Source organism: Nylanderia fulva, unplaced genomic scaffold (genome assembly GCF_048542155.1).
Source record: "Nylanderia fulva isolate GAGA-0341 unplaced genomic scaffold, ASM4854215v1 Scaffold39, whole genome shotgun sequence".
NCBI classification, from domain to species: Eukaryota; Metazoa; Arthropoda; class Insecta; order Hymenoptera; family Formicidae; genus Nylanderia; species Nylanderia fulva.
In genome coordinates, this window is record NW_028190466.1 from 1381226 (window position 1) to 1409210 (window position 27985).

Below are 27985 nucleotides of genomic sequence, written 5' to 3' on the forward strand. Positions count from 1 at the left end.
TATATATATATATATATATATATATATATATAATCAAACACAATAAAATAAAACATAGTATTACGAAAATCGCGAAAATATTTTTCGTCAGATTTTTTGAACAGTTCCTGTTTATGTGATGACTTAATCAAGTAAAATAACAAAAAAGTTAGAACTAACCAATCTCCATTGTGACTGTTATAATTTTTAGTTATAATTGTATAATCTTTGCTATCAATGCTAAGCAATTATTGCTGTTTTAACTATCAATTTTGCTGCAGAAGACATATTATACTAACTCCAGAATCATAATTACACCAAGCAAATATTTTAAAAAATATGGAAGATATTAAAAAATGTTTCAGACAATAATTTTATGGCTTCGAAAGGAACATACCATGTCTCTTCGAAGCCATTAAATTTTTGTCTGAAACATTTATTCATATCTTCCATACCTTTTAAAATATTTGCCTGGAACAATTAAAGTGAATCATCCTGTACATAGTGTAGAAATTTATGTTTATTAACTAAAATAAAAATATCATATTGCTATAAATATAATTTTATTAGAATCACAATCACAACCATTTTCACTATCCGTATCCGAGTAATGACTAATAGCCAATCAAAGGTTCGCGCGTATAAAAAAAACTTAGCCTTAGCATGCTAAATGTTTTAGCTATTAAGCATACACCGTAATGTATGTATATAGCTATTTTTGTTAACATGCACTTTTAATTTCAACTAATAAGTTTTCATATCACAATAAATATTTTTTAACTATAATAGCCAGGACTTAGTCATGATCATAAGACGATAGCTCTTGTAGCTAAGTTTGATTCTGCTATTGAAATTTAGCTTCTATTGCTAAGTCTTTTTTTACACACTTTTGCACTACTCAAAATTTTATAATTTTATAAACAATGTGATATATAAGCTCGTATATACGTATAGACGTTGAGCGTCGTTTCTAGACATATTATTGACATGAATCATAATATGGATTGGAATGACGTTAGAATTTTAGATTGTGAAAGTAATTACTACAAAAAGTTAAAATCAAACACAATACACATTAAACAACAAAAAAACAGTTTGAATCTTATAGATGATATTGCTTTATTGGACAAGACATATTTCCCGATTTTAGACAAAATAAACAAAATATAAATAAATTTCACCTTTTTCTAAATAATATATATAAAACTCATGAGAGACATACTGCATATACAATCAGCCTAGAAGTCGATAAAGAATAACACATTATAATGGAAATCGAGGCAAATAATAAAAATATGTAAGTGTTTGCAATTTAACTAATATTAATTATATCTAATAAATTCCGTATAAAAGTTTAATTGTACGCTATTGTTAACATAGATCGAACATTAATTATTTCTGAGCATTTAAATTAATACAAAGAACATGGACATATTAGTATATTTTATAATGCTAACAAGACAATTATAGCTTTAAGATGAAATTTATAGACCGTTATTATATGTAATTGTAATTAATTTTGCGATTGAGAAGTCACAAGTAAGTGACGAAACGTCTTGCACAAATTTTTTATAAATTTTATATTTAAATACAGTAATTTTATTTTGTCACCCATATTTGCTCGTGTAAAAGCCTTTTTTTATTGTATTAATTTTATAATTTTCTCTTTCTACTGAAAAATATTCTGCGAACGACTGCAGCATCGTCTGGATAATGCTGTCCTAGCATGTTATTTGGCACATAATGATTATCTTTAAATTTACAGAAATATTTTCCAGTTTCTGAATTATTTATCCATTCTTTGCATACCGATGTTATAGCACCTAAAATAAAAACGTAAAAATAAAAAATATACTATCAAATGTATTATGCCATGTAACATAAACAATATAAACAAAAATATCACAGAATATACAGTATATAACGTATAATGAAGTATTACATATAATACACATACATTGTGGAACGTAACACAGATCATTTTCGATTAACAAAACGTAGTGCGGTTGTGATTTCCAATTATCGATGTTATTTTTCGGTATACATTTTTCTGTAACATCATTCGAAATACTACAATATGTACTATCATACTTAAAGCGTTCAATGTGGCATTCGTTGTGCCACCCAATAATGACCCCAGCAACATCTTTTCGTGTATTATCTTCCATTTTATGCTTGTGTGTAACTATCAATCCAATCGCATATTTTAGATTAGGCGATCTTTTTTTCCGAAACGTTTTATCTGGTGTACATATTGTCTGAAAAATTAGTATAGTTGACGCTTTTATATATATTATGTAATTTATATTAATGTAATAATTTGAATTAAAAATAATTATAATTAGATTTTTACACGTATAATTATTATATATGTTACTTTGTTACATATCTTTAATTTATAATATGTGCAATGAGTAAATTCAATTGTCTTACCTCATCATGATAAATTTCTAAAGCTAATTTATAACTGGAGAAGTAATAGGAAAAGCGGCCATGTATCCACAAATAACTTATATCCTCAATGGGTGCAATCGATCTTGACGACATAAGCTTAAAAAAATTGTCTTTTGAATCAAAATCACTTATGATATCATATATAATGATTAAATTCGAATTATAAATGTGTGTAAGAAAAAATACATTTAAATATATTTTCGAAACTTTATAATCTAAAACTAATGTTATGTATTATATGCTTTTTTAATTTATTAGAATTATGAATTAATAATTAATTTACAAAGAAAACATCGTTGATTATGTCTTTTATATCGAACGTCGCTGCATTAAACGTCCATCCAGTTATAACCACTATAAAATGAAAGTCTAACACTACCAATATTTTATATAAATAACTACTTACCATACGTGCATTTCTGTCTCTAACTTGAGACGACACTCGTTGGCATTTTCTTATGTTAGAAATCTTTGCATTATCTGTATTATCTGTCCATTCAAACGTGAAACATTCTGTATTTTCTGTACTGTAGATTTTTTCATAATATTTTTTAAACATCGACTTATATTATAATGCAACAAATAAAATATTTGAGAGGGGAATCATGGAGAAACATATTTTTAATTGTATCACAAACAATCATAATATAATGATATTTAGAAAACATCGTTAATATTATTAAATTTAAACTCGTATATTATAAATAAAAAATAATACAGCGAATTATATGTAAGCTTTTTGATGAGTGTGTAATAGCTGTTAAATATAAATAATTTTAATTATTTAAGAAAATTACACTCTTTAAATACGGAACGTTTCAACATTCACTGTTGTCCCTTCAGCCGCTATCATATGAAAATTAGATTACAATCAGAAATAAATAAATGGTCGAAAATTATGTTGTTCAAAATGACGCTAAGGTGTGTTACAAACACTTACTGTTATATATATATATATATATATACATATATATATATATATATATATATATATATTTATATATATATTGGTTGTTTAAAGTCTGTAATAATAAACGTTTATTTATTAGTTGTTTCCTATGCTGTAAATATCTGTACGTTGTGGTTGTTTGTGACATATTTAATAAATAAATATATATATTTATATATATATATATATATATATATATATATATTGTTTACAGTTATATATTTACCTGGATTGCCAGACCAAATGTGTATTAAGAGTATATTTATCGTCTATATCGTGTTCTGTTGTTAGAACATGTAAACCTAATCTATTTCCAACGCAGATATATATTGCCAACCACAACGTTTGTTTATAATATAATGTGTCTTTTTTAGTCTGTCGAAGAATAATAAGTGTAAAAGTATAATGAAAATAATTATAATAGAGAATTAATATTATATTTATGATAAATTAAAAAATTATAATTCATGATAAATAATAAAAAACATACATAAAAAACTTAACATACCAGCGATATATAAAAGGGATTCGTATTTATTTGATTAGGTTCCATCCATGATTTATAAGAGTCAAAACTTATGATAATTTTGTCCAGTACATTTTTAATCGACATTGCGTTATTTTCGCACCAGAAATTTTCATTAATACGATTATTTCTCCAAATGGATAATTGTTCAGGTGATATAGACAATATTGGATGCTGGAGATATTTATCTTTAAACAACTTTAATACTTCTTGCACAATATTGTCTATGAATTTATCTATATACAACATAGTAATACCCTTATTGGGATGACAATATTGTAATATTAGTACAATAATATCCTCCAAACGCTGCATATGATTAGGTTTTTCTACAATTCTTTTCCAATGTAAAGAATAAATATCACGATACAGGTTGAGATATCGAAATATGTTTATGCAGTAATATCTTTTTGTTAAATTGCATTGGCTGAAAAATGTACATATTGTAAAATTATTACAGAATAATTAATTAAACATAACAATGATTTTTTATATTTTAAAATACATGTAGTTACACACATACCGTGAATCTTGTTGATATATGTTTCTAGTAAGTTCATTATATAAAATCAACAAATTTAGAGGGTGCTTTTCTGCATGCATATAGAAAGATTCTTTAATATCTTTTCCGGATAGTCTACGAAAATAATACATCTGAGACATACGAGACACATCAAGCCAAAAGTTTTTCGCGCATTTCATACCCTTTTTTAACTCTTTAATATTTAAGTCATTAAATTCAATGTTCATTTTATCTTTACAAAATAGCTGTGCAGTAGGCCATCTAAAAATGAAAACACAAAATACTTTTTTAAATTTTCAAAAATTATACTAAGAAAATTAAACTCATCATCCCATATTATATATTCAAATCAAATAGAAGAAACTGATGATTATTAATGATTCTTAGATTCCGTGAATTTTAAAATGTAAAAAACGCAAGATGTTTGCGCAAAATACTATTTTAAAATACATACGTATTTACGCATACTTTATATTATTGATTTGTTTTGTACATTGTTTTATTCCGACAAACTGATATTTTATGTTTAATGGCGATGTTGTAATAAAATGTTAAATAATAAGAAAATTTGTTTTTTATTTTATTACTGCATCATAGCGCGATAAAATATGTACACAAATATATATATATATATATATATATATCTGTGTAATATATATCAATTATTATATTATATTTATATATGATTATATTATATATATATATTTTATATTTATAAATACATTACAAATGTTAGCATACCGGTAATTTACATAAATGTTGTTAATATTGTATTAAAGTGTCAGTGAGTTCTCTCTAAAAATATTATAAAGTCGATTATTGAGCTGTAATATTTATTTAGTAGTAATTAAGTAATTACATTTGAAATTCGCCCTCTTAATAATTAATTCTTACATTCTCAAATCTGCTCTAGCATACTGATTTTTCATTCCTAATTGAGTGTTTCTTTATTTTTAGTTGAAAGTATCGTGTTAGCGTAACTAATCTAACAGTTACTAATGGAATACCAAAAAATGGGGAGCCACTATAAAAAAAACCTTTTTTGCTATATTATTGTAAATACATCTTTTGAAGAATTCGTACTTTAAAACAATGTTTAGAACAACTAGAACATATTACAGAACTACAACAAAAATTGGATTTTTCAAAAAATCGGAACCGCTATAAAAAACTGTTCTTTTGCTTTTGTTGTCTTGTTTTTTTGAATTTTATATTTATAACTCTGGAACAATGTAGAACAAACATAGAACAATCTGGAACAACTATAAAAACATTAAAAATTACAAAAATGGGGGCTTATTTCATACACACGAAACTTTCTCGCAATTCTTCGAATATGGGTATAAATATAAGTAAACCCGCGCGGCGCAATTTTCTTTCTCTCTCAAACCATAATTGATAGTTAAAATTTTTAAAATACGTGTGTTTATTCATTGATTATTGTACGATTCGTCACGCTAAAAATAACTTACGATATTTAAAGAATTCAAGAAATGTATTCTTTATTAATCGTAAGTTATTTTTATCGTACACACGTGACAAATCGAAGGAATGAGAACACTTTATTTCGATAAGTACAGAAGAATAACTTGAAGCGCTAACAAGGAAACTCTTTCGCATGTGTGAAATCCTAGGTGCAATTTTAGAAATTTCTCTACTGATGAAGTTATAATTAAAATGTATACTTTTTTGTATAAAATAATTATTTTTCTGGTTTCCAAATTTGTTTCTGAATTATATTGTTATACGAAAAATTACCTTATTAACAGTTATATTATTATTTTTACAATTGCACGAGTAGATATTGATAATAAAACAAAAAATTATTCTTATTATAACAAAAATATATTCCTAAAATTATTCTTATATATCAAAAAATGATTTCTTCAAAAATTGTTTATTATAAAAGTTAAAATCTTTCATAAATCTTTTAATGTTAAACAAACTTTCTTCTTTGTAACTTTTAGCTGCAATTTTGTTAATTTGCACAATTTTATTTAGAAAGTCTAATCAAGTCATGTTTTAAAACGACACAATATCTGCAAAAATTTTGCGAATTTAAAAAAGCTAAGTATAAATAAAAATTTAACGTATAAGACGGGCAACAAGAGCCAAATCGCGGATGACAATGCGTTATCCTAACGAAACTAAATAATTTTCCGTTAGAATTAAATACCGGTGCACAAGGCACCAAATTTTACTTGGACACGGCCAAGATTTTAAATATGAAATAATCTCATATTTGAGATTTAATTTCAATACCCCCTTTAACCCCCCTACGGAAAATAAATAAATGAATGCAAGAGAAAAATATAGATCCGAAAATCGCTGAATCGGATTCCCGAAAGTGAAACTATTACGAATAGTTTACAGTAGTTACTTTGTATTTGCTAGGATTTTTTTCTTTGTTCCCCCCAACCCGTCTCTCGAAGCATTTTGATCATTTTCAGTCTATGGCAGTTCACGACGCAGTAAGCCACGTGCTCTCTACAAAGCGGAGTTAGTGCATAGAATATCATTCGATTCGTTAAGATAAAAGCTGCAAGTTATTTTTATATTATTATATAATGATCACGATAGAGGATTTATCTAACGAAATTATATTAAGTATTCTGGAAAACGAAACTATTAGCTTGAGGGACGTTGAGAATTTTAGTTCCACGTGCAAGAGATTTGAGTGGATGTCCCATTATAAAACTCTCTGGAAAAAAAAATATGCTCAGAGGTAAGTTTCTTTATGTATACATTTTATTGTTATTTTACTTGATGGACACATCATATAAAAAGGAACTTTGCAAAACTTGACGAAAAATATATTTAAATAACTTTACGCAAAATATTGCCTTTTTAAAAAATTTATAATAATATTCTGACATTTAAAATATTTGAAAATAAATTTATATAAATTATTTTAAAATTTATTTATTTTTAGCCTTTTTAAATTCGAAAAATTTTTGCAGATATTGTGTCGTTTTAAAACATAACTTGATTAAACTTTTTAAATAAAATTCTGCAAATTAAAAAAAATTATTGCTAAAATTTATAAAGTAGAAAATTTGTTTTGCTTTAAAAGATTTATGAAATATCGTAACTTTTATAAAAACAATTTTTTAAGAAATAATTTTTTGGTATATAAGAATAATTTGAAATTTTTTGCGTGAATTTTATTTTTATAATCTTTCTGAAATCTTGCTGCAACGTTGTTTAAACTATATTGCAAATTCATGCATGTATAATATTTCTGCAATATTGCTATGCAAAGTACAATATTGCAATGTTGTTGCAATATTGCTGCAAATTTGTATGCTGTATGGGATGCGAAAGTTTTCTAGTAGCGCTTCAAATTATACATCTGTACCCATCGAAATGAAGTGTTCTCATTTTTTCGATTTGTCACGTGTACGATAAAAATAACTTACGATTAATAAAAAATACATTTCTTGAATTCTTTAAATATTGTAAGCTATTTTTAGCGTACACGTAACGAATCGTACAGTAATCAATGAATGAACACATGTATTTAAAAAATCTCGAGCTATATCAATAATGGTTCCAGAGAGATATGTATATATACCCATTCTCGAAGGATTGCACATGCGAAAAAGTTTCTCACTAGTGCTTTGTGCTTTCTCTGGCTATACAATAAGCTTGCGCGACGCGACAGGAAAATCCTTACTCTTGTGTTCTAAAGTTTTTTCTGCTCTCGCTCTAATCCGTAGCGCGAGAGTTCTTTTTGAATGCTTTTGTTACATTTTCGTATTCCATTAATAACTGTTAAATTGGTTACTTGTATGCTAAAAATAGTTTACGGTATTTAAAGAATTTGAAGAAATTTTTTTTATAGATCGTCGACTAGTTTTAGTACACGTGACAAGTATATAATAATAATCGACGAATGGAACACTTGTTCAATGGGTATAAAATATAGAAGAATGATTCAAAACGCTAATGGGATACTTTCTCCTAAAAATAAAGAAACACTCAATTCGGAATGAATAATCTGTATGCTAGAGCAGATTTGAGAATGTAAGAATTAATTATTAAAAGGGCGAATTTCAAATGTATTTACTTAATTACTACTAAATAAATATTACAGCTCAATAATCGATTTTATAATATTTTTGGAGAGAACTCACTGACACTTTAATACAATATAAACAACAATTATGAAAATTACCGGTTACCTAACATTTGTAATGTATATATAAATATAAAATTTATATATATAATATAATCATATATAAATATAATATAATAATTGATATATATTACACAGATATATATATATATATATATATATATATATATATATCTGTGTACATATTTCATTGCGCTATGATGCAGTAATAAAATAGAAAATCAGTTTTCTTATTATTTAACATTTCATTACAACATCGTCATTAAACATAAAATATCAGTTTGTCGGAATAAAACACTGTATAAAACAAATCAAAAATGTATAGTATGCGTAAATATATATGTAATTTAAAATAATATTTTGCGCAAACGTTTTGTGTTTTTTACATTTTAGAATTCCCGAAATCTAAGAATCATTGTGCATCATTAGTTTCTTCTATTTGATTTGAATATATAATATGAAATGATGAGTTTAACTTTATTAGTATAAATTTTGAAATTTTTGAAAAGTATTTTGTGTTTTAAATTTTAGATGGCCTACTGCGCAGATATTTTGTAAAGACACAATGGGCATTGAATTTAATGACTTAAATATTGAAGATTTTAAAGAGAGTATGAAATGTGCGGAAAACTTTTGGCTTGATCTGCCTCGTATGTCTCAGTTGTATTATGATCATAGATTAGTCAAAGAAGATATTAAAAAATCTTTCTATATGCATGCAGAAAAGCATCCTCTAAATTTGTTGATTTTAAGTGATGAACTTACTAGAAACATATATCAACAAAATCCACGGTATGTGTGTGACTAAATTTATTTTAAAACATCATCAAAAATCATTGGTATGTTTAATTAATTATCCTGTACTAATTTTACAATATGTACATTTTTCAGCCAATGCAATTTAACAGAAACATACTACAGCATAAGAATATTTCGATATCTGTATGAAGATATTCATTTATTACATAAAAAAAAAATTTTAGAAAAATACAATCATATGCAGCGTTTGGAGGATTTAATTGTTCTAATATTACAATATTGTCATCCCAATAAGGGTATTACTATGTTGTATATAGATCAATTCATAGACAATATCGTGCAAGAAGTATTAAAGTTGTTGAAAGATGAATATCTCCAGCATCCAATATTGTCCATGCCATTTGAACAATTATCCATTTGGAGAAATAATCATATTAATAAGAATTTTTGGTGCGAAAAAGATGCAAAATCAATAAAATATGTACTCGACAAAATTATCATAAGTTTTGATTCTTATAAATCATGGATGGAACCGAACCAAATAAATAGGTTACCTATTTATAAGTTCTCGGTATTTGAAGTTTTACATGTATGTTTTTTTTTATCTATCATGAATTATATATATATATATATATATATATATATATATATAATTTTTTAATCTATCATAAATATAATATTAATTTTCTATTGTAATTTTTTTTATTATATTTTCACACTTATTATTCTTTGACAGACTAAAGAAGACACATTATATTATAAACAAACGTTGTGGTTGGCAATATATATCTGCGTTGCAAATAGATTGGGTTTACATGTTATAACAACAAAACACGGTATAGACGATAATTATAATCAACATACACATTTGCTTTGGCAATCCAGGTATATATAATTTTATCTTTGAAATTATTTTTATTTATTTTGTCGAGTATTCGTACTATACGCACAAATAGTTATACAGCAATACTCACATGTGTATATAGTACTTTATCATTATACATATTAATTAATTATTATATTTTACAGTTTAAAAATAATTTAAGGGTGCTGACTTGTGTAATATTGCAACAAATTAAACAGTTGAGTAGAACTGCAGACAATTATATATATATTTATTAAATATGTCACAAACAATCACAACGTACAGATATTCACATAGCATAAAAATAAGTGTTTGTGACAAACCTTAGCGTCATTTCAAAAAAAATTTTTGACTATTTATTTCTTTCTGTTTGTAATCTAATTTTCATATGATAGCGGCTGAAGAGACAACAGTGAATGTTGAAACGTTCTCTATTTAAAGATTGTAATTTTCTTAAATAATTAAAGTTGTTTATATTAACAGCTATTTCACACTCATCAAAAGGCCTATATATAATTCACTGTATATTATTTTTTATTTATAATATACAAGTTAAAATTTAATAATATATTAACGATATTTTCTAAATATTAATATATTGTGGTTGTTTGTGACACAATTAAAAATATGTTTGTCCATGGTTTCTCTCTCAAATATTATATTTGTTGCATTATAATATAAGTCAATGTTTAAAATATAATATTATTGAAAAATCTTCGTTTTTGCATAAAGTTAAAACTTATAAATATCTTTAAAAATTATAATTATTTTTGTTATGTACCTTAAGTTATGCAATTAAACTATTCTAAAAAATAGATAACATAATATAATATTAATATAATATTTAATTATACATAGTAAAATATAGCTTTTTTCTAAAACAACAATTTTATACTATATACTAATGTAAGTTTATATACAGGGTCTCCGGTGATTCATGTTTCACACATTAATGGAAGATTTTTGAGGTGATTTGGAGACGAATTTTTTTCAGTGAAATGTTTAAGCACCAATAAGTTTCGAGTTATAAACGATTGAAAATACGATCTTTTTTGTAAACTAAGTTTTGTAAAAATAAATTGTCAACAAAACTACATTTTTTAGTTAATTTTAGATAAAGTTGACTTTAATAGAATTTTAATGTAAGGCTTAGTTACAAAGATACATAATCTCAAAAATAGGAAATATTAAAAAAATTATGAGTTTTTTCGACATTTTCGCCGAGAAAAAATCGTCTCCATATTGCCTCAGAAATCTCCCATTAACGTGTGAAACGCGAGTCACCAGACATCCGATATATTTCGTGGATTATTTTTTTCATTGATATGTTTTATTCAATACATACTTTTACGTGCAGAATGATTTAAAATTAAGAAGTCGACAAGAGAATTGGACAATTTTATTTATAAAATTTTAAATTAAATTAAATAAAGTTAAAACTCATAAATATCTTTAAAAGTCATAATTATTTTTGTTATGCATCTTAAATTATACAAATAAACTATTCCAAAAAATAGTAAATAAAATATAATATTAATATAATATTTAATTATACATAGTGATATAGCATTTTTCTAAAAAATTTATCATTGAATGAATTTTATTTTTAAACATCTACATTACGCACTGATGTACATGAACATGTTATTTCTTTATTATTTATACAGAAATTGTACAGAAAATACAGAATGTTTCACGTTTGAATGGACAGATAATTCAGATAATGCAAAGATTTCTAACATAAGAAAATGCCAACAAGTGCCGCCTCAAGATGAATACAGAGAAATACGTATCGTAAGTAATTATTTATATAAAATATTGGTAGTTTTACACTTTCGCTTTCTGATGTTTGTTGTGTGCCTCGAGAGAGACACCAGGGGGTCGCGCCAAATTGGGATGGGAATCCGGGGCGTCAGGACTTGTCGGGTGTTTGTAGAAAATGCACTGCACTTTTCTTATTAAAATTCTTTATTCAACTTCAACCACTTGGCCTTTATTTATTTCACTAATAATACACTGAAGCTTTACCGGGTGTGCGGCACTGACTTTCTGTCACTCCGCGTATCGCGCACAACTGCGAGTCGATGCTAATTGTAAGTGCGAGCGCGGTTAGCGAGATCGTGGTTAGAGCGATTGTTTGTGTCTGCGACTGAGCGAGTTGTCGCGTCTCTACTCTCTTTTTATATCGTTGTTTTTTGGAGTTTTCCCAATCGGAAGGGGTGCCTGGCAACAGGTTTCCCCGGTCGAGAATCTAGGTGCAAGCGAAGCAGATTCAAAGTCCTTCTGCTTTGCTTGCACGTTGACCAATTTCTGTTCCGCGTGTATCTCGCATTCTATGCGTTTTTAACGCGGTCATTATCTGTCGTAATTCTGATTTCGCGTATACCTCGCATCGTATGCGTTTTTTAACGCGGTCAGTGTCTGTCGTAATTGCGGATGTAATACGAGTACCCATTTCTTAATACTAGTTACCTTTTAATAGTTATATCTATATCTTTGGGGGATATAACATGTTTATAACTGGACGGACGTTTAATGCAGCGATGTTTGATATAAAAGACATAATTAGCAATGTTTTCTCTGTAAAATATTTTAAGAACATTGAAATCAATAAGCTTAATTCTAATAAATTAAAAAGAGCATATAATATATAACATTAGTTTTAGATTATATAGTTTCGAAATATATTTAAATGTATTTTTTTTTACACACATTTATCATTTGAATTTAATCATTATATCATAAGTGACTTTGATTCAAAATTTAATAACAATTTTTTTTTAAAGCCGTCAATATCGGTTGGAAGAACCATTCGTGATATATATGATTTGTGGAAATATGGCCGCTTTTCCTTTGACAATATCAATTATGGAGTAACATCAATAGATTTATATAATGAGGTAAGACAATTGAATTCACTTATTGTACATATTAAAAATTAAAGATATGTAACAAAGTAACATATATAATAATTATATACGTGTAAAAATCTAATTATAATTATTTTTAATTTAAATTATTACGTTAATATAAATTACATAATATATATAAAAGCGTCAACTATACTAATTTTTCAGGAAATATGTACTCCAGATGAAACGTTTCAGAAAAAAAGATCGTCTAATCTAAAATATGCGATTGGATTGATAGTTACACACAAGCATAAAATGGAAGATAATACACGAAAAGATGTTGCTGGAGTCATTATTGGGTGGCACAACGAATGCCACATTGAACGCTTTGTACATAAGAAAACATATTGTATTCTTAATGATATTGAAAGGGAATGTATACCGAAAAATAACATTGATAATTGGAAATCGCAACCGCACTACGTTTTGTTAATCGAGAATGATCTGTGTTACGTTCCACAATGTATGTGTATTATATGTAATACTTCATTATACTTTATATACTGTATATTCTGTGATATTTTTGTTCATATTGTTTATGTTACATGGCATAATACATTTGATACTATATTTTTTATTTTTACGTTTTTATTTTAGGTGGTATAACATCGATATGCAAAGAATGGATAAATAATTCAGAAACTGGGAAATATTTCTGTAAATTTGAAGATACACATTATGTGCCAAATAACATGCTAGAACAGGATTATCCAGACGATGCCGCAGTCGTGCGCGACATATTATTGAATAATTTCAAATTATAATATTGTGAATGGTGCAGAAGTTTGTGTGTCTGCTCTTTTTTGGTTTGAATTGAAATTTATAAGATACATTGTATATAGATTTTTCGGAAAACAATAACAAATCATCGTAAATATCTCGCAAGAGAGAGAAAATCCTTCTAAAATAGCGCGCATAAGAAGTTCATGTAGAGAGATTTATTACCCGACAAAAAGTTCGAATTAAAAATTATAATACGTTAAATTATTTACGCTAACGAAAAAATGTGTATTAGTAATATTAAAATTTTATATAATTATGCACACAAACACACACACACATATTTATATATTATTCATTCGATCGATTAATATCGTAATATATGTGATAAATATCCTCGATGCAAGTGATAGAGTGTCACTAATTGTAAGATGACTCAATGATTTTTTTAATAAGTTTTGATGACTTTTCATGTCACAATTAATTTTTCTTTTTATAAGAATAACGACAATTTATGTAAGGATTAAACTCATATAATATTATTAGGGTTTTTTTAATAAAGAGTTGACAAGAATTTTTTTTTTACCTTATTCCTAATACTCTCGACAAAGGACCAACCATCCTTAACAAAAGATCCCGGTTTCTTAATCGAATTAACAAGTATTTTATGGATGTAGTTAGAAAGATTATACAACGGACTACATAATGAAGACACTATAATTCGCAATGGACAATCGATTTTGTGGATTTTCGGTAACCCGTAACATCGTGGTAAGTTCCCGTTGGTTACAGGTTAATAAGTTTGTAAAAAATAGGCTAAAATTACTTGAGACACGAAAAAACGACGATCGCAATGTTGACAATGATAATTTAGTCAGTGAAAAATTTGACAGCATCATAAAATTACCGTACGTCAAAGAACTAAGTGAAGACGTTTCGAGATTATTGCAATCTACGGGCATGCAATGTGTTTATTGTATACCGAAAAAATTGAATACACTAATCAAACGTGTCAAAGATCCTTTGCCTTTAAAAGAAAAAACAGGAGTTGTATACAAAATTAACTGCGCAAATTGTTCCTCATCATACGTCGGTCAGACTAAACGACAATTAGGCACACGCATAAAAGAACATTTTAATAACATTAAGGTACACAATAGTAATTATTCAGTCATTAGTAATCATAAATTCGATAATGGTCATGATTTTGATTGGTCCGCTCCTGAAATTTTACATCATGAGAAATATGTACGAAAAAGAGAAATCGCGGAGATGTTTTTTATCAAAAAATTTGACAACACAATCAATTTACAAAAAGACACGGATAATCTAAATATTGTTTACGATAAACTAATAAAGGTCGTTTAGTTTGATCGAAGTAATGAGTATATAAAGAGCTTGAAACCAACACAATAATATAGTTAATTGTTTTACATTATATCATGTCACATTTTAAGATCAGAAATTAAGTTTCTATATAGAAAGTTGTGTTTTAGGTAAGATACATATTAATGTGTGCAAATATTTATTGTTACTCAGTTACTTTTTAATTAATTTTTTAATTTTCTAATAATTGTCATTATTATAATTTGTAGCACTTGATAAGGGCCGAAACCCATGGCCGAAACGTCGTGAATATTAGATAAAGATTATTAAATAGCCAGAGTTGGTTGATTAAATTACTACCATTCATAATAATTGTATACTAAAAATCATATTTTTACTGTTCTTGTTCCATTGGCGAGATCTGACAAAAGGACACTTTCTTTAAAGGTGAAAGATAAAGATTGCAATAAAAGTGAAACTATTACGAATAGTTTACAGTAGTTACTTTGTATTTGCTAGGATTTTTTTCTTTGTTCCCCCCAACCCGTCTCTCAAAGCATTTTGATCATTTCCAGTCTATAGCTGTCCACGATGCAGTAAACCACGTGCTTTCTACAAAGCGGAGTTGATGCATAGAATATCATTCGATTCGTTAAGATAAAAGCTGCAAGTTATTTTTATATTATTATATAATGATCACGATAGAGGATTTATCTAACGAAATTATATTAAGTATTCTGGAAAACGAAACTATTAGCTTGAGGGACGTTGAGAATTTTAGTTCCACGTGCAAGAGATTTGAGTGGATGTCCCATTATAAAACTCTCTGGAAGAAAAAATATGCTCAGAAGTAAGTTTCTTTATGTATGAACTTGTTTGTTATTTTACTTGATGGACACATCATATAAAAAAGAACTTTGCAAAACTTGGCGAAAAATATATTTAAATAACTTTACGCAACATATTGCCTTTTTGAAAAATTTATTATAATATTCTGACATTTAAAATATATCTAAATGAATTTATATATATATATAAGATATTTTAAAATTTATTTATATTTAGCCTTTTTAAATTCGAAAAATTTTTGCAGATATTGTGTCGTTTTAAAACATAACTTGATTAAACTTTCTAAATAAAATTCTGCAAATTAAAAAAAATTATTGCTGAAATTTATAAAGTAGAAAATTTGTTTAGCTTTAAAAAATTTATGAAATATCGTAACTTTTATAAAAACAATTTTTTAAGAAATAATTTTTTGGTATATAAGAATAATTTGAAATTTTTTGCGTGAATTTTATTTTTATAATCTTTCTGAAATCTTGCTGCAACGTTGTTTAAACTATATTGCAAATTCATGCATGTATAATATTTCTGCAATATCGCTATGCAAAGTACAATATTGCAATGTTGTTGCAATATTGCTGCAAATTTGTATGCTGTATGGGATGCGAAAGTTTTCTAGTAGCGCTTCAAATTATACATCTGTACCCATCGAAATGAAGTGTTCTCATTTCTTCGATTTGTCACGTGTACGATAAAAATAACTTACGATTAATAAAAAATACATTTCTTGAATTCTTCAAATATCGTAAGCTATTTTTAGCGTACACGTAACGAATTGTACAGTAATCAATGAATAAACACATGTATTTAAAAAATCTCGAGCTATCAATAATGGTTCCAGAGAGATATGTATATATACCCATACTCGAAGGATTGCACATGCGAAAAAGTTTCTCGCTAGTGCTTTGTGCTTTCTCTGGCTATACAATAAACCCGCGCGACGCGACAGGAAAATCCTTACTCTTGTGTGTGCTAAAGTTTTTTCTGCTTTCGCTCTAATCCGGAGCGCGAGAGTTCTTTTTAAATGCTTTTGTTACATTTAGGTATTTTATTAATAACTGTTAGATTGGTTAATTGTATGCTAAAAATAGTTCACGGAATTTAAAGAATTTAAAGAAATTTTTTTTATAGATCGTCGACTAGTTTTAGTACACGTGAAAAGTATATAATAATAATCGACGAATGGAACACTTGTTCAATGGGTATAAAATATAGAAGAATGATTTAAAACGCTAATGGGATACTTTCTCCTAAAAATAAAGAAACACTCAATTCGGAATGAATAATCTGTATGCTAGAGCAGATTTGAGAATGTAAGAATTAATTATTAAAAGGGCGAATATCAAATGTATTTACTTAATTACTACTAAACAAATATTACAGCTCAATAATCGACTTTATAATATTTTTGGAGAGAACTCACTGACACTTTAATACAATATAAACAACAATTATGTAAATTACCGGTTACCTAACATTTGTAATGTATATATAAATATAAAATTTATATATATAATATAATCATATATAAATATAATATAATAATTGATATATATTACACAAATATATATATATGTATATATATATATATATATATATATATATATATATATATCTGTGTACATATTTCATTGCGCTATGATGCAGTAATAAAATAGAAAATCAATTTTCTTATTATTTAACATTTTATTACAACATCGCCATTAAACATAAAATATCAGTTTGTCGGAATAAAACATTGTATAAAACAAATCAAAAATGTATAGTATGCGTAAATATATATGTAATTTAAAATAATATTTTGCGCAAACGTTTTGTGTTTTTTACATTTTAGAATTCCCGAAATCTAAGAATCATTGTGCATCATCAGTTTCTTCTATTTGATTTGAATAAATAATATGAAATGATGAGTTTAACTTTATTAGTATAAATTTTGAAATTTTTGAAAAGTATTTTGTGTTTTAAATTTTAGATGGCCTACTGCACAGATATTTTGTAAAGACACAATGGGCATTGAATTTAATGACTTAAATATTGAAGATTTTAAAGAGAGTATGAAATGTGCGGAAAACTTTTGGCTTGATCTGCCTCGTATGTCTCACTTGAATTATTATCATAGATTACTCGAAGAAGATATTAAAAAATCTTTCTATATGCATGCAGAAAAGCACCCTCTAAATTTGTTGATTTTAAGTGATGAACTTACTAGAAACATATATCAACAAAATCCACGGTATGTGTGTGACTAAATTTATTTTATAACATCATCAAAAATTATAGATATGTTTAATTAATTATCCTGTACTAATTTTACAATATGTACATTTTTCAGCCAATGCAATTTAACAGAAACATACTACAGCATAAGAATATTTCGATATCTGTATGAAGATATTCATTTTTTACATAAAAAAAAAATTGTAGAAAAATACAATCATATGGAGCGTTTGGAAGATTTAATTGTTCTAATATTACAATATTGTCATCCCAATACGGGTATTACTATGTTGTATATAGATAAATTCATAGACAATATCGTGCAAGAAGTATTAAAGTTGTTGAAAGATGAATATCTCCAGCATCCAATATTGTCCATGCCACCTGAACAATTATCCATTTGGAGAAATAATCATATTAATAAGAATTTTTGGTGCGAAAAAGACGCCATGTCGATTAAGGATGTACTCGACAAAATTATCATAAGTTTTGACTCTTATAAATCATGGATGGAACCGAACCAAATAAATAGGTTACCTATTTATAAGTTCTCGGTATTTGAAGTTTTACATGTATGTTTTTTTTATCTATCATGAATTATATATATATATATATATATATATATATATATATATATATAATTTTTTAATGTATCATAAATATAATATTAATTCTCTATTGTAATTCTTTTTACTATATTTTCACGCTTATTATTCTTTGACAGACTAAAGAAGACACATTATATTATAAACAAACGTTGTGGTTGGCAATATATATCTGCGTTGCAAATAAATTGGGTTTACATGTTATAACAACAAAACACGATATAGACGATAATTATACTAGACATACACATTTGCTTTGGCAATCCAGGTATATATAATTTTATCTTTGAAATTATTTTTATTTATTTTGTCGAGTATTCGTACTATACGCACAAATAGTTATACAGCAATACTCACATGTGTATATAGTACTTTATTATTATACATATTAATTAATTATTATATTTTACAGCTTAAAAATAATTTAGGGGTGCTGACTTGTGTAATATTGCAACAAATTAAACAGTTGAGTAGTACTGCAGACAATTATATATATATTTATTAAATATGTCACAAACAATCACAACGTACAGATATTCACATAGCATAAAAATAAGTGTTTGTAACAAACCTTAGCGTCATTTCGAAAAAAATTTTTGACTATTTATTTCTTTCTGTTTGTAATCTAATTTTCATATGATAGCGGCTGAAGAGACAACAGTGAATGTTGAAACGTTCTCTATTTAAAGATTGTAATTTTTTTAAATAATTAAAGTTGTTTATATTAATAGCTATTTTACACTCATCAAAAGGCCTATATATAATTCACTGTATATTATTTTTTATTTATAATATACAAGTTTAAATTTAATAATATTAACGATATTTTCTAAATATTAATATATTGTGGTTGTTTGTGACACAATTAAAAATATGTTTGTTCATGGTTTCTCTCTCAAATATTATATTTGTTGCATTATAATATAAGTCAATGTTTAAAATATAATATTATTGAAAAATCTTCGTTTTTGCATAAAGTTAAAACTTATAAATATCTTTAAAAGTTATAATTATTTTTGTTATGTACCTTAAGTTATGCAATTAAACTATTCTAAAAAATAGATAACAAAATATAATATTAATATAATATTTAATTATACATAGTAAAATATAGCTTTTTTCTAAAACAACAATTTTATACTATATACTAATGTAAGTTTATATACAGGGTCTCCGGTGATTCATGTTTCACACATTAATGGAAGATTTTTGAGGTGATTTGGAGACGATTGTTTTTCAGTGAAATGTTTAGGCACCAATAAGTTTCGAGTTATAAACGATTGAAAATACGATCTTTTTTGTAAACTAAGTTTTGTAAAAATAAATTGTCAACAAAACTACATTTTTTAGTTAATTTTAGATAAAGTTGACTTTAATAGAATTTTAATGTAAGGCTTAGTTACAAAGATACATAATCTCAAAAATTGGAAATATTAAAAAAATTATGAGTTTTTTCGACATTTTCGCCGAGAAAAAATCATCTCCATATTGCCTCAGAAATCTCCCATTAACGTGTGAAACGCGTATTACCAGACATCCGATATATTTCGTGGATTATTTTTTTCATTGATATGTTTTATTTAATACATATTTTTACGTGCAGAATGATTTAAAATTAAGAAGTCGACAAGAGAATTGGACAATCTTATTTATAAAATTTTAAATTAAATTAAATAAAGTTAAAACTCATAAATATCTTTAAAAGTCATAATTATTTTTGTTATGCATCTTAAATTATACAAATAAACTATTCCAAAAAATATTAAATAAAATATAATATTAATATAATATTTAATTATACATAGTGATATAGCATTTTTCTAAACAATTTATCATTGAATGAATATTATTTTTAAACATCTACATTACGCACTGATGTACATGAACATGTTATTTCTTTATTGTTTATACAGAAATTGTACAGAAAATACAGAATGTTTCACGTTTGAATGGACAGATAATTCAGATAATGCAAAGATTTCTAACATAAGAAAATGCCAAAGAGTGTCGCCTCAAGATGAATACAGAGAAACACGTATCGTAAGTAATTATTTATATAAAATATTGGTAGTTTTACACTTTTGCTTTCTGATGTTTATAACTGGACGGACGTTTAATGCAGCGATGTTTGATATAAAAGACATAATCAGCAATGTTTTCTCTGTAAAATATTTTAAGAACATTGAAATCAATAAGCTTAATTCTAATAAATTAAAAAGAGCATATAATATATAACATTAGTTTTAGATTATATAGTTTCGAAAATATATTTAAATGTATTTTTTTTTACACACATTTATAATTTGAATTTAATCATTACATATATAATAAGTGACTTTGATTCAAAATTTAATAACAATTTTTTTTTAAAGCCGTCAATATCGGTTGAAAGAACCATTCGTGATATATATGATTTGTGGAAATATGGCCGCTTTTCCTTTGACAATATCAATTATGGAGTAACATCAATAGATTTATATAATGAGGTAAGACAATTGAATTCACTTATTGTACATATTAAAAATTAAAGATATGTAACAAAGTAACATATATAATAATTATATACGTGTAAAAATCTAATTATAATTATAATTATTTTTAATTTAAATTATTACGTTAATATAAATTACATAATATATATAAAAGCGTCAACTATACTAATTTTTCAGGAAATATGTACTACAGATGAAACGTTTCGGAAAAAAAGATCGCCTAATCTAAAATATGCGATTGGATTGATAGTTACACACAAGCATAAAATGGAAGATAATACACAAAAAGATGTTGCTGGAGTCATTATTGGGTGGCACAACGAATGCCACATTGAACGCTTTGTACATAAGGAAACATATTGTATTCTGAATGATATTGAAAGGGAATGTATACCGAAAAATAACATTGATAATTGGAAATCGCAACCGCACTACGTTTTGTTAATCGAGAATGATCTGTGTTACGTTCCACAATGTATGTGTATTATATGTAATACTTCATTATACTTTATATACTGTATATTCTGTGATATTTTTGTTCATATTGTTTATGTTACATGGCATAATACATTTGATACTATATTTTTTATTTTTACGTTTTTATTTTAGGTGCTATAACATCGGTATGCAAAGAATGGATAAATAATTCAGAAACTGGAAAATATTTCTGTAAATTTGAAGATACACATTATGTGCCAAATAACATGCTAGAACAGGATTATCCAGACGATGCCGCAGTCGTTCGCGACATATTATTGCGTAATCGAAAATTATAATATTTTGAGTGGTGCAGAAATGTGTGTCTGCTCTTTTTTAGTTCGGATTGAAATTCAAAAGATATAATGTATATAAATTTTACGGAAAACAATAACAAATCATCGTAAATATCTTGCAAAAGAGAGAAAATTCTTCTAAAATAGCGCGCATAAGAAATTCATGTAGGGAGATTTATTATCTGACAAAAAGTTCGGATCAAAAATTGATTATACGTCAAATTATTTAAGCTAACAAAAAAATGTGTATTAGTAATATTAAAATTGTTTATAATCATGCACACACACACACACACACACACACACACACACACACACACACACACACACACACACACACATATTTATGTATTATTCATTCGATCGATTAATATCGTAATATATGTGATAAATATCTTCGATGCAAGTGATAGAGTGTCACTAATTGTAAGATGATTCAATGATTTTTTTAATAAGTTTTGATGACTTTATATGTCACAATTAATTTTTTTTTTTATAAGAATAACGACAATTTATGTAAGGATTAAACTCATATAATATTATTATGGTTTTTTTAATAAAGAGTTGACAAGAATTTTCTAATGCTTTCATCAGTCAATAAGTACTTTGATATTTGGTGATGGCTACATTACTGCATTTTTTTTCAATTACAAGTTATTTGACAAAGTAGAATTCAAAAGATAAACGACAATTGAGAATTAGAATTCTGTTGTCATAATTGTTAAATTTTAAAACTAGAAGTTAGAGTAAATTGAAGAGAACAGTATAAAAAATAACTATGATGTAATCTTGTAATGAATATGCATCTCAACACTAGTTTTTATATAAATAACATAATAAATTATATATAAGATAAGCTGTTTATCTCTTCCTTAGAAATAATAAAGCGTCGGTTTTGATAGAAATATATTTAAATTTTTTTGCAGAATATAGAAACAATTTTAAAATAATATTGAGAAAAAAAATCAATGAAGTTGTAATAGAAATAACTTAGCATACGCAGCAGGCAAAAATTGCTATTATTTTATGTCGTAGATAATTCATAGTCTATAGTGTAATGCAAACAATAGAACGAGACCTGAAAATTGTACAAATAAAATAAATTTTTTTCTTTACTAACACAAAAGGTAGGCCAAAATCCCAGGGTAGAGTCCACAAAAATAGTTGTGAAAACTTCTAAATAATAAATAAATTGCAGTTTTGCATTTTTAATTTTCTACTCTAAGAAGCTTTTTACAAAATAGCAAAAATTGAAAATTAAAATGAGAATGTACTTACAAAATAAACTAAAATGAAGTGCAAATATGTTTTATTAATATTTATTAGTAATTTCTCAATTTAACGAACATGCAACTTTGAGGAATAGAGCTTTAAATGTTTATACAATTGATATTACAATTGAGTATATAAAAAAATAATGTTTTTTCGTCGAAAAATCTCAATGCATAGTTATATATATAATCCGTCGTTTTTTTTTATATATTATTTGTATGTAGGAATTATTTTCTTCACAACTATAAAATAGATATGTTCTATTCTCAATTTAAGAATAATTTAAATAACGCCCATCGTATAAAAATAAATGTCATTATTGTAAGGATAACTTAATAACCATTTTACAGATCAATTTGTTACAAATTATTCAATTAATAATAATTTAATTAATTTTATAAAATTTAATGTTAATCATCTTATTAGAAAAAATCAATTGCAAGAAAGTATAAGTATGCACATAATTTTGATTCGCCGTATTTTCATTATAAAAATAATTGAAATTGTGCATAGTAGAAATTTGGTAAATTAAAATTATAAATATGTGATATAGAAATGCAAGAATACAAATTATGTAAATACATAATAGAAATTTATTGGCATTTCTTTCAGTTGAGTCATTTATTTCTTTTTAAATATTCAGTTCAGTATTCAGTCATTTCTTTTTAAATATTACAAAAATTGCATAAATATATTACAAACAGAAATGGTATATTGATTCTGTAATATTTACGACATTTCGCTTATGTCGTACAAACATACATATATATTAATACCTCTGATATTTTTACAAAAAGATTATGCTGTATTACGATAAATGTTTTAGAGATTTGGTTTTCTTATTCTTACTTATCATACTTTAAATAGAAATTTTATGTATATTCCGATTGTACTAATTGGAGTGAAGTTACATCACCAGTGATATATAGAGATATGCATTTAAAAATATATATTTATTATTATATATACATATTACATACATATATATATATATATATATATATATATATATATACAGGGTGTCCGGTAATTCGCGCCCACGGAGTACATAGCGATATTCCTCATGGAAAACTGAGTCAAAAAGTCCTGAGCCATTTTTTTCTATAATGCATAATAATTTTTATAATTAACGATAGAAAAAGGCATGTCAAAGGCGCGCGCAAAAGAATAGCGTCTTGCCATAAGCATAGTGCCTTGCATAGTGTGCTCACGCACATCGCTACACGCGCGGTTTACCATTATTAGTAATAATGATTAGTGTTATTATGGCTTAACATTATTAGTAATTACGGCTTTGTTATGCATTGATTTGATATAATGATATTATTGATTTTGATATTGATCACTGATTCTGTGAGGGAAATCTTCATTAGCAAGTTGTCGCGAAATCATCGTTGATGCGCGTCGAGTATCGCTAATGCTGGTGATAATTTCACAAAAATGCATAGATAACTTTGATATGCCGTAACTCTGCCAACAAAAATCGTACAAACTTTGCTTTTTCTTTTAATTTGTAGGAAAAAGTTTATATTTTACGAAAATTTGGATAAGATTTGCAAAAAAAATTTATTTCACTCCGTAGAGTTCGTCAAATTTTGCAATTTTTTCAAAAAAAAAAAACACCTTACTTTTTAAAGGGGTGAAAAGAGGAAGGGAGAATAAAATCAAAATCGAACGAAAGTTTTTTATATATAAAGTAAAAACTTCACCTTTTGAAACAAAAAATAATTTTTTTCAAATACGATAATTTTTCGCGGAGATACGCTTATTTGAATTTCCACGAAATTTTGATATTAATTGCGTGTTGCGATAATTTTTTTGACCAGTCCATAAAAAACGACGGATTTTATATATAACTATGCATTGAGATTCTTCAACGACAAAGCATTATTGTTTTATATGCTCAATTGTAATATATATATAAACATCTAAAGCTATATTCCTCAAAGTAGCATGTACGTGAAATTGAGGAATTAATAAAGAATTATTAAGAAACATTAATAAAACATATTTGCGTTTTATTTAGTTTATTATGTAAGTACATTCTCCTTTTTAATTCTTAATTTTTACTATTTTGTAAAGAGCTTCTTAGAGTAAAGAATTTAAAAATGCAAAACTGCAATTTATTTATTATTTAGGAGAAAATTATCAGAATTGTAATAAATATTTATATATATATATATAATATAATATATATATATATATATTATATATATATATATATATATATAATCAAAGACAATATAATAAAACATAGCATTACAAAAATCGCGTACATATATTTTTGCCAAGTTTTTGCAAAGTTCCTTTTTATGTGATGATTCCATCAAGTAAAATAACAAAAAAGGTTAGAACTAACTAATCTTCATTATGACTGCTATGATTTTTAGTTATAATTGTATAATTTTTGCTAAAAATCCTAAGCAATTTTTGCTGTTTTAACTATCAATTTTGCTGCAGAAGTCATATTATACTAGCTCCAAAATCATAATTACCCAAGAAGCCATTAAATTTTTGTCTAAAATATTTATTTATATCTGCCATATTTTTTAAAATATTTGCCTAAAACAATTAAAGTGAATCATCCTGTACATAGTATAGAAATATATGTTTATTAACTAAAATAAAAATATCATATTGCTATAAATATAATTTTATTAGAATCACAATCACAACCATTTTCACTATCCGAATAAAAGCTAATGGACAGTTAAAGGTTCGCGCGTATAAAAAAAACTTAGCCTTAGCATGCTAAATGTTTTAGCTATCAAGCATACACCGTAATGTATGTATATAGCTATTTATGTTAATATACACTTTCAATTTCAACTAATAAGTTTTCATATCACAGTAAATATTTTGTAACTATAATAGCCAGGACTTAGTCATGATACTAAGGCGATAGCTCTTGTAGCTAAGTTTGATTCAGTTATTGAAATTTAGCTTCTATTGCTAAGTCTTTTTTTACACATTTTTTGCACTGCTCAAAATATAATTTTCTAAACAATGTGATAATCAAGCTCGTATATACGTATAGACGTTGAGCATCGTTCTAGACATATCATTGACATGAATTATAATATGGATTGGAATGACGTTAGAATTTTAGATTGTGAAAGCAATTACTACAAAAGGTTAATATCAGAAACAATACACATTAAACAACAAAAAAATAGTTTGAATCTTATAGATAATATTGCTTTATTGGACAAGACATATTTCCCGATTTTAGACAAAATAAACGAAATATAAATAAATTTCACCTATTTCTAAATAATATATATAAAACTCATGAGAGACATACTGCATATACAATCAGCCTAGAAGTCGATAAAGAATAACACATTATAATGGAGATCGAGGCAAATAATAAAAATATGTAAGTGTTTGCAATTTAACTAATATTAATTATATCTAATAAATTCCGTATAAAAGTTTAATTGTACGCTATTGTTAACATAGATCGAACATTAATTATTTCTGAGCATTTAAATTAATACGAAGAACATGAACATATTAGTATATTTTATAATGCTAACAAGACAACTATAGCTTTAAGATGAAATTTATAGACCGTTATTATATGTAATTGTATTTAATTTTGCGATTGAGAAGTCACAAGTAAGTGACGAAACGTCTTGCACGAATTTTTTGTAAATTTTATATTTAAATACAGTAATTTTACTTTGTCATCCATATTTGCTCGTGTAAAAGCCTTTTCCCATTGTATTAATTTTATAATTTTCTCTTTCTACTGAATAATATTCTGCGAACGACAGCGGCATCGTCTGGATAATGCTGTCCTAGCATGTTATTTGGCACATAATGATTATCTTCAAATTTACAGAAATATTTTCCAATTTTTGAATTATTTATCCATTCTTTGCATACCGATGTTATAGCACCTAAAATAAAAACGTAAAAATAAAAAATATAGTATCAAATGTATTATGCCATGTAACATAAACAATATAAACAAAAATATCACAAAATATACAGTATATAAAGTATAATGAAGTATTACATATAATACACATACATTGTGGAACGTAACACAAATCATTTTCGATTAACAAAACGTAGTGCGGTTGCCATTTCCAATTATCAATGTTATTTTTCGGTATACATTCCTTTTCAATATCATGCAGAATACAATATGTTTCTTTATGTACAAAGCATTCAATGTGGCATTCGTTGTGCCACCCAATAATGACCCCAGCAATATTTTTTCGTGTATTATCTTCCAATTTATGCTTATGTGTAACTATCAATCCAATCGCATATTTTAGATTAGGCGATCTTTTTTTCCGAAACGTTTCATCTGGAGTACATATTTCTTGAAAAATTAGTATATATATAGTTGACGCTTTTATATATATTATGTAATTTATATTAATGTAATAATTTGAATTAAAAATAATTATAATTAGATTTTTACACGTATAATTATAATATATGTTACTTTGTTACATATCTTTAATTTATAATGTGCAATAAGTGAATTCATATGTCTTACCTCAGTATAATCAATTATTGATGCTAAATTATTCCTAAATAAGTTAAAGGAAAAGGGGCCACACGCCCACAAATTAAGTATATCCTTAATGGTTGCAAACGATCTTGACGACA

At 26.0% G+C, this 27985-nt stretch overlaps 2 protein-coding genes and 1 long non-coding RNA gene across 6 annotated transcripts; 1 reads left to right on the forward strand and 2 right to left on the reverse strand.

Annotated features, from left to right (window-relative positions):
• Window positions 1–525: 525 nt before the first annotated feature.
• Window positions 526–12333, reverse strand: LOC114944609 (uncharacterized). 4 transcript variants are annotated; one of them, XM_029320601.2, is made up of 5 exons: window positions 12025–12333; window positions 2717–2787; window positions 2413–2529; window positions 1937–2237; window positions 526–1802 (listed from the first exon to the last, which is right to left on the reverse strand). In XM_029320601.2, the coding sequence occupies exons 3-5, from the start codon at window positions 2524–2526 to the stop codon at window positions 1633–1635; spliced, it is 585 nt and encodes a 194-aa protein (XP_029176434.2). In that variant the 5' UTR covers window positions 2527–2529; window positions 2717–2787; window positions 12025–12333; the 3' UTR covers window positions 526–1632. The 4 variants fall into 4 exon arrangements, with proteins under 4 accessions (XP_029176434.2, XP_085341875.1, XP_085341877.1 ...); XM_085485749.1 differs by having other exon boundaries at window positions 2717–2808; XM_085485751.1 differs by lacking the exon at window positions 2717–2787 and having other exon boundaries at window positions 12222–12333.
• A 6102-nt stretch (window positions 12334–18435) lies between these two features.
• On the forward strand, window positions 18436–22251 carry LOC114944592 (uncharacterized). The gene is made up of 6 exons (XM_085485723.1): window positions 18436–18786; window positions 18939–19087; window positions 20733–20859; window positions 21192–21305; window positions 21489–21786; window positions 21921–22251. The coding sequence occupies exons 1-6, from the start codon at window positions 18436–18438 to the stop codon at window positions 22085–22087; spliced, it is 1206 nt and encodes a 401-aa protein (XP_085341849.1). The 3' UTR covers window positions 22088–22251.
• Window positions 22252–26678: 4427 nt separating this feature from the next.
• Window positions 26679–27979, reverse strand: LOC146721985 (uncharacterized). Its single transcript, XR_014925425.1, has 3 exons — window positions 27873–27979; window positions 27396–27692; window positions 26679–27261 (listed from the first exon to the last, which is right to left on the reverse strand). It is a non-coding gene; the product is annotated as an uncharacterized LOC146721985 (long non-coding RNA).
• Between the last annotated feature and the right edge of the window lie 6 nt (window positions 27980–27985).

Bases quoted from the DNA above. Each gene is read 5' to 3' on its own strand.
- LOC114944609 (XM_085485751.1), bottom strand. From the start codon at position 2,526: ATGTCGTCAAGATCGATTGCACCCATTGAGGATATAAGTTATTTGTGG. The intron at 2,238-2,412 runs GTAAGACAATTG...CTAATTTTTCAG, and splicing joins TAGAAATTTATCATGATGAG to ACAATATGTACACCAGATAA. The intron at 1,803-1,936 runs GTATGTGTATTA...TTTTTATTTTAG, and splicing joins TCTGTGTTACGTTCCACAAT to GTGCTATAACATCGGTATGC.
- LOC114944592 (XM_085485723.1), top strand. From the start codon at position 18,436: ATGGAGCGTTTGGAAGATTTAATTGTTCTAATATTACAATATTGTCAT. The intron at 21,306-21,488 runs GTAAGACAATTG...CTAATTTTTCAG, and splicing joins CAATAGATTTATATAATGAG to GAAATATGTACTACAGATGA. The intron at 21,787-21,920 runs GTATGTGTATTA...TTTTTATTTTAG, and splicing joins TCTGTGTTACGTTCCACAAT to GTGCTATAACATCGGTATGC.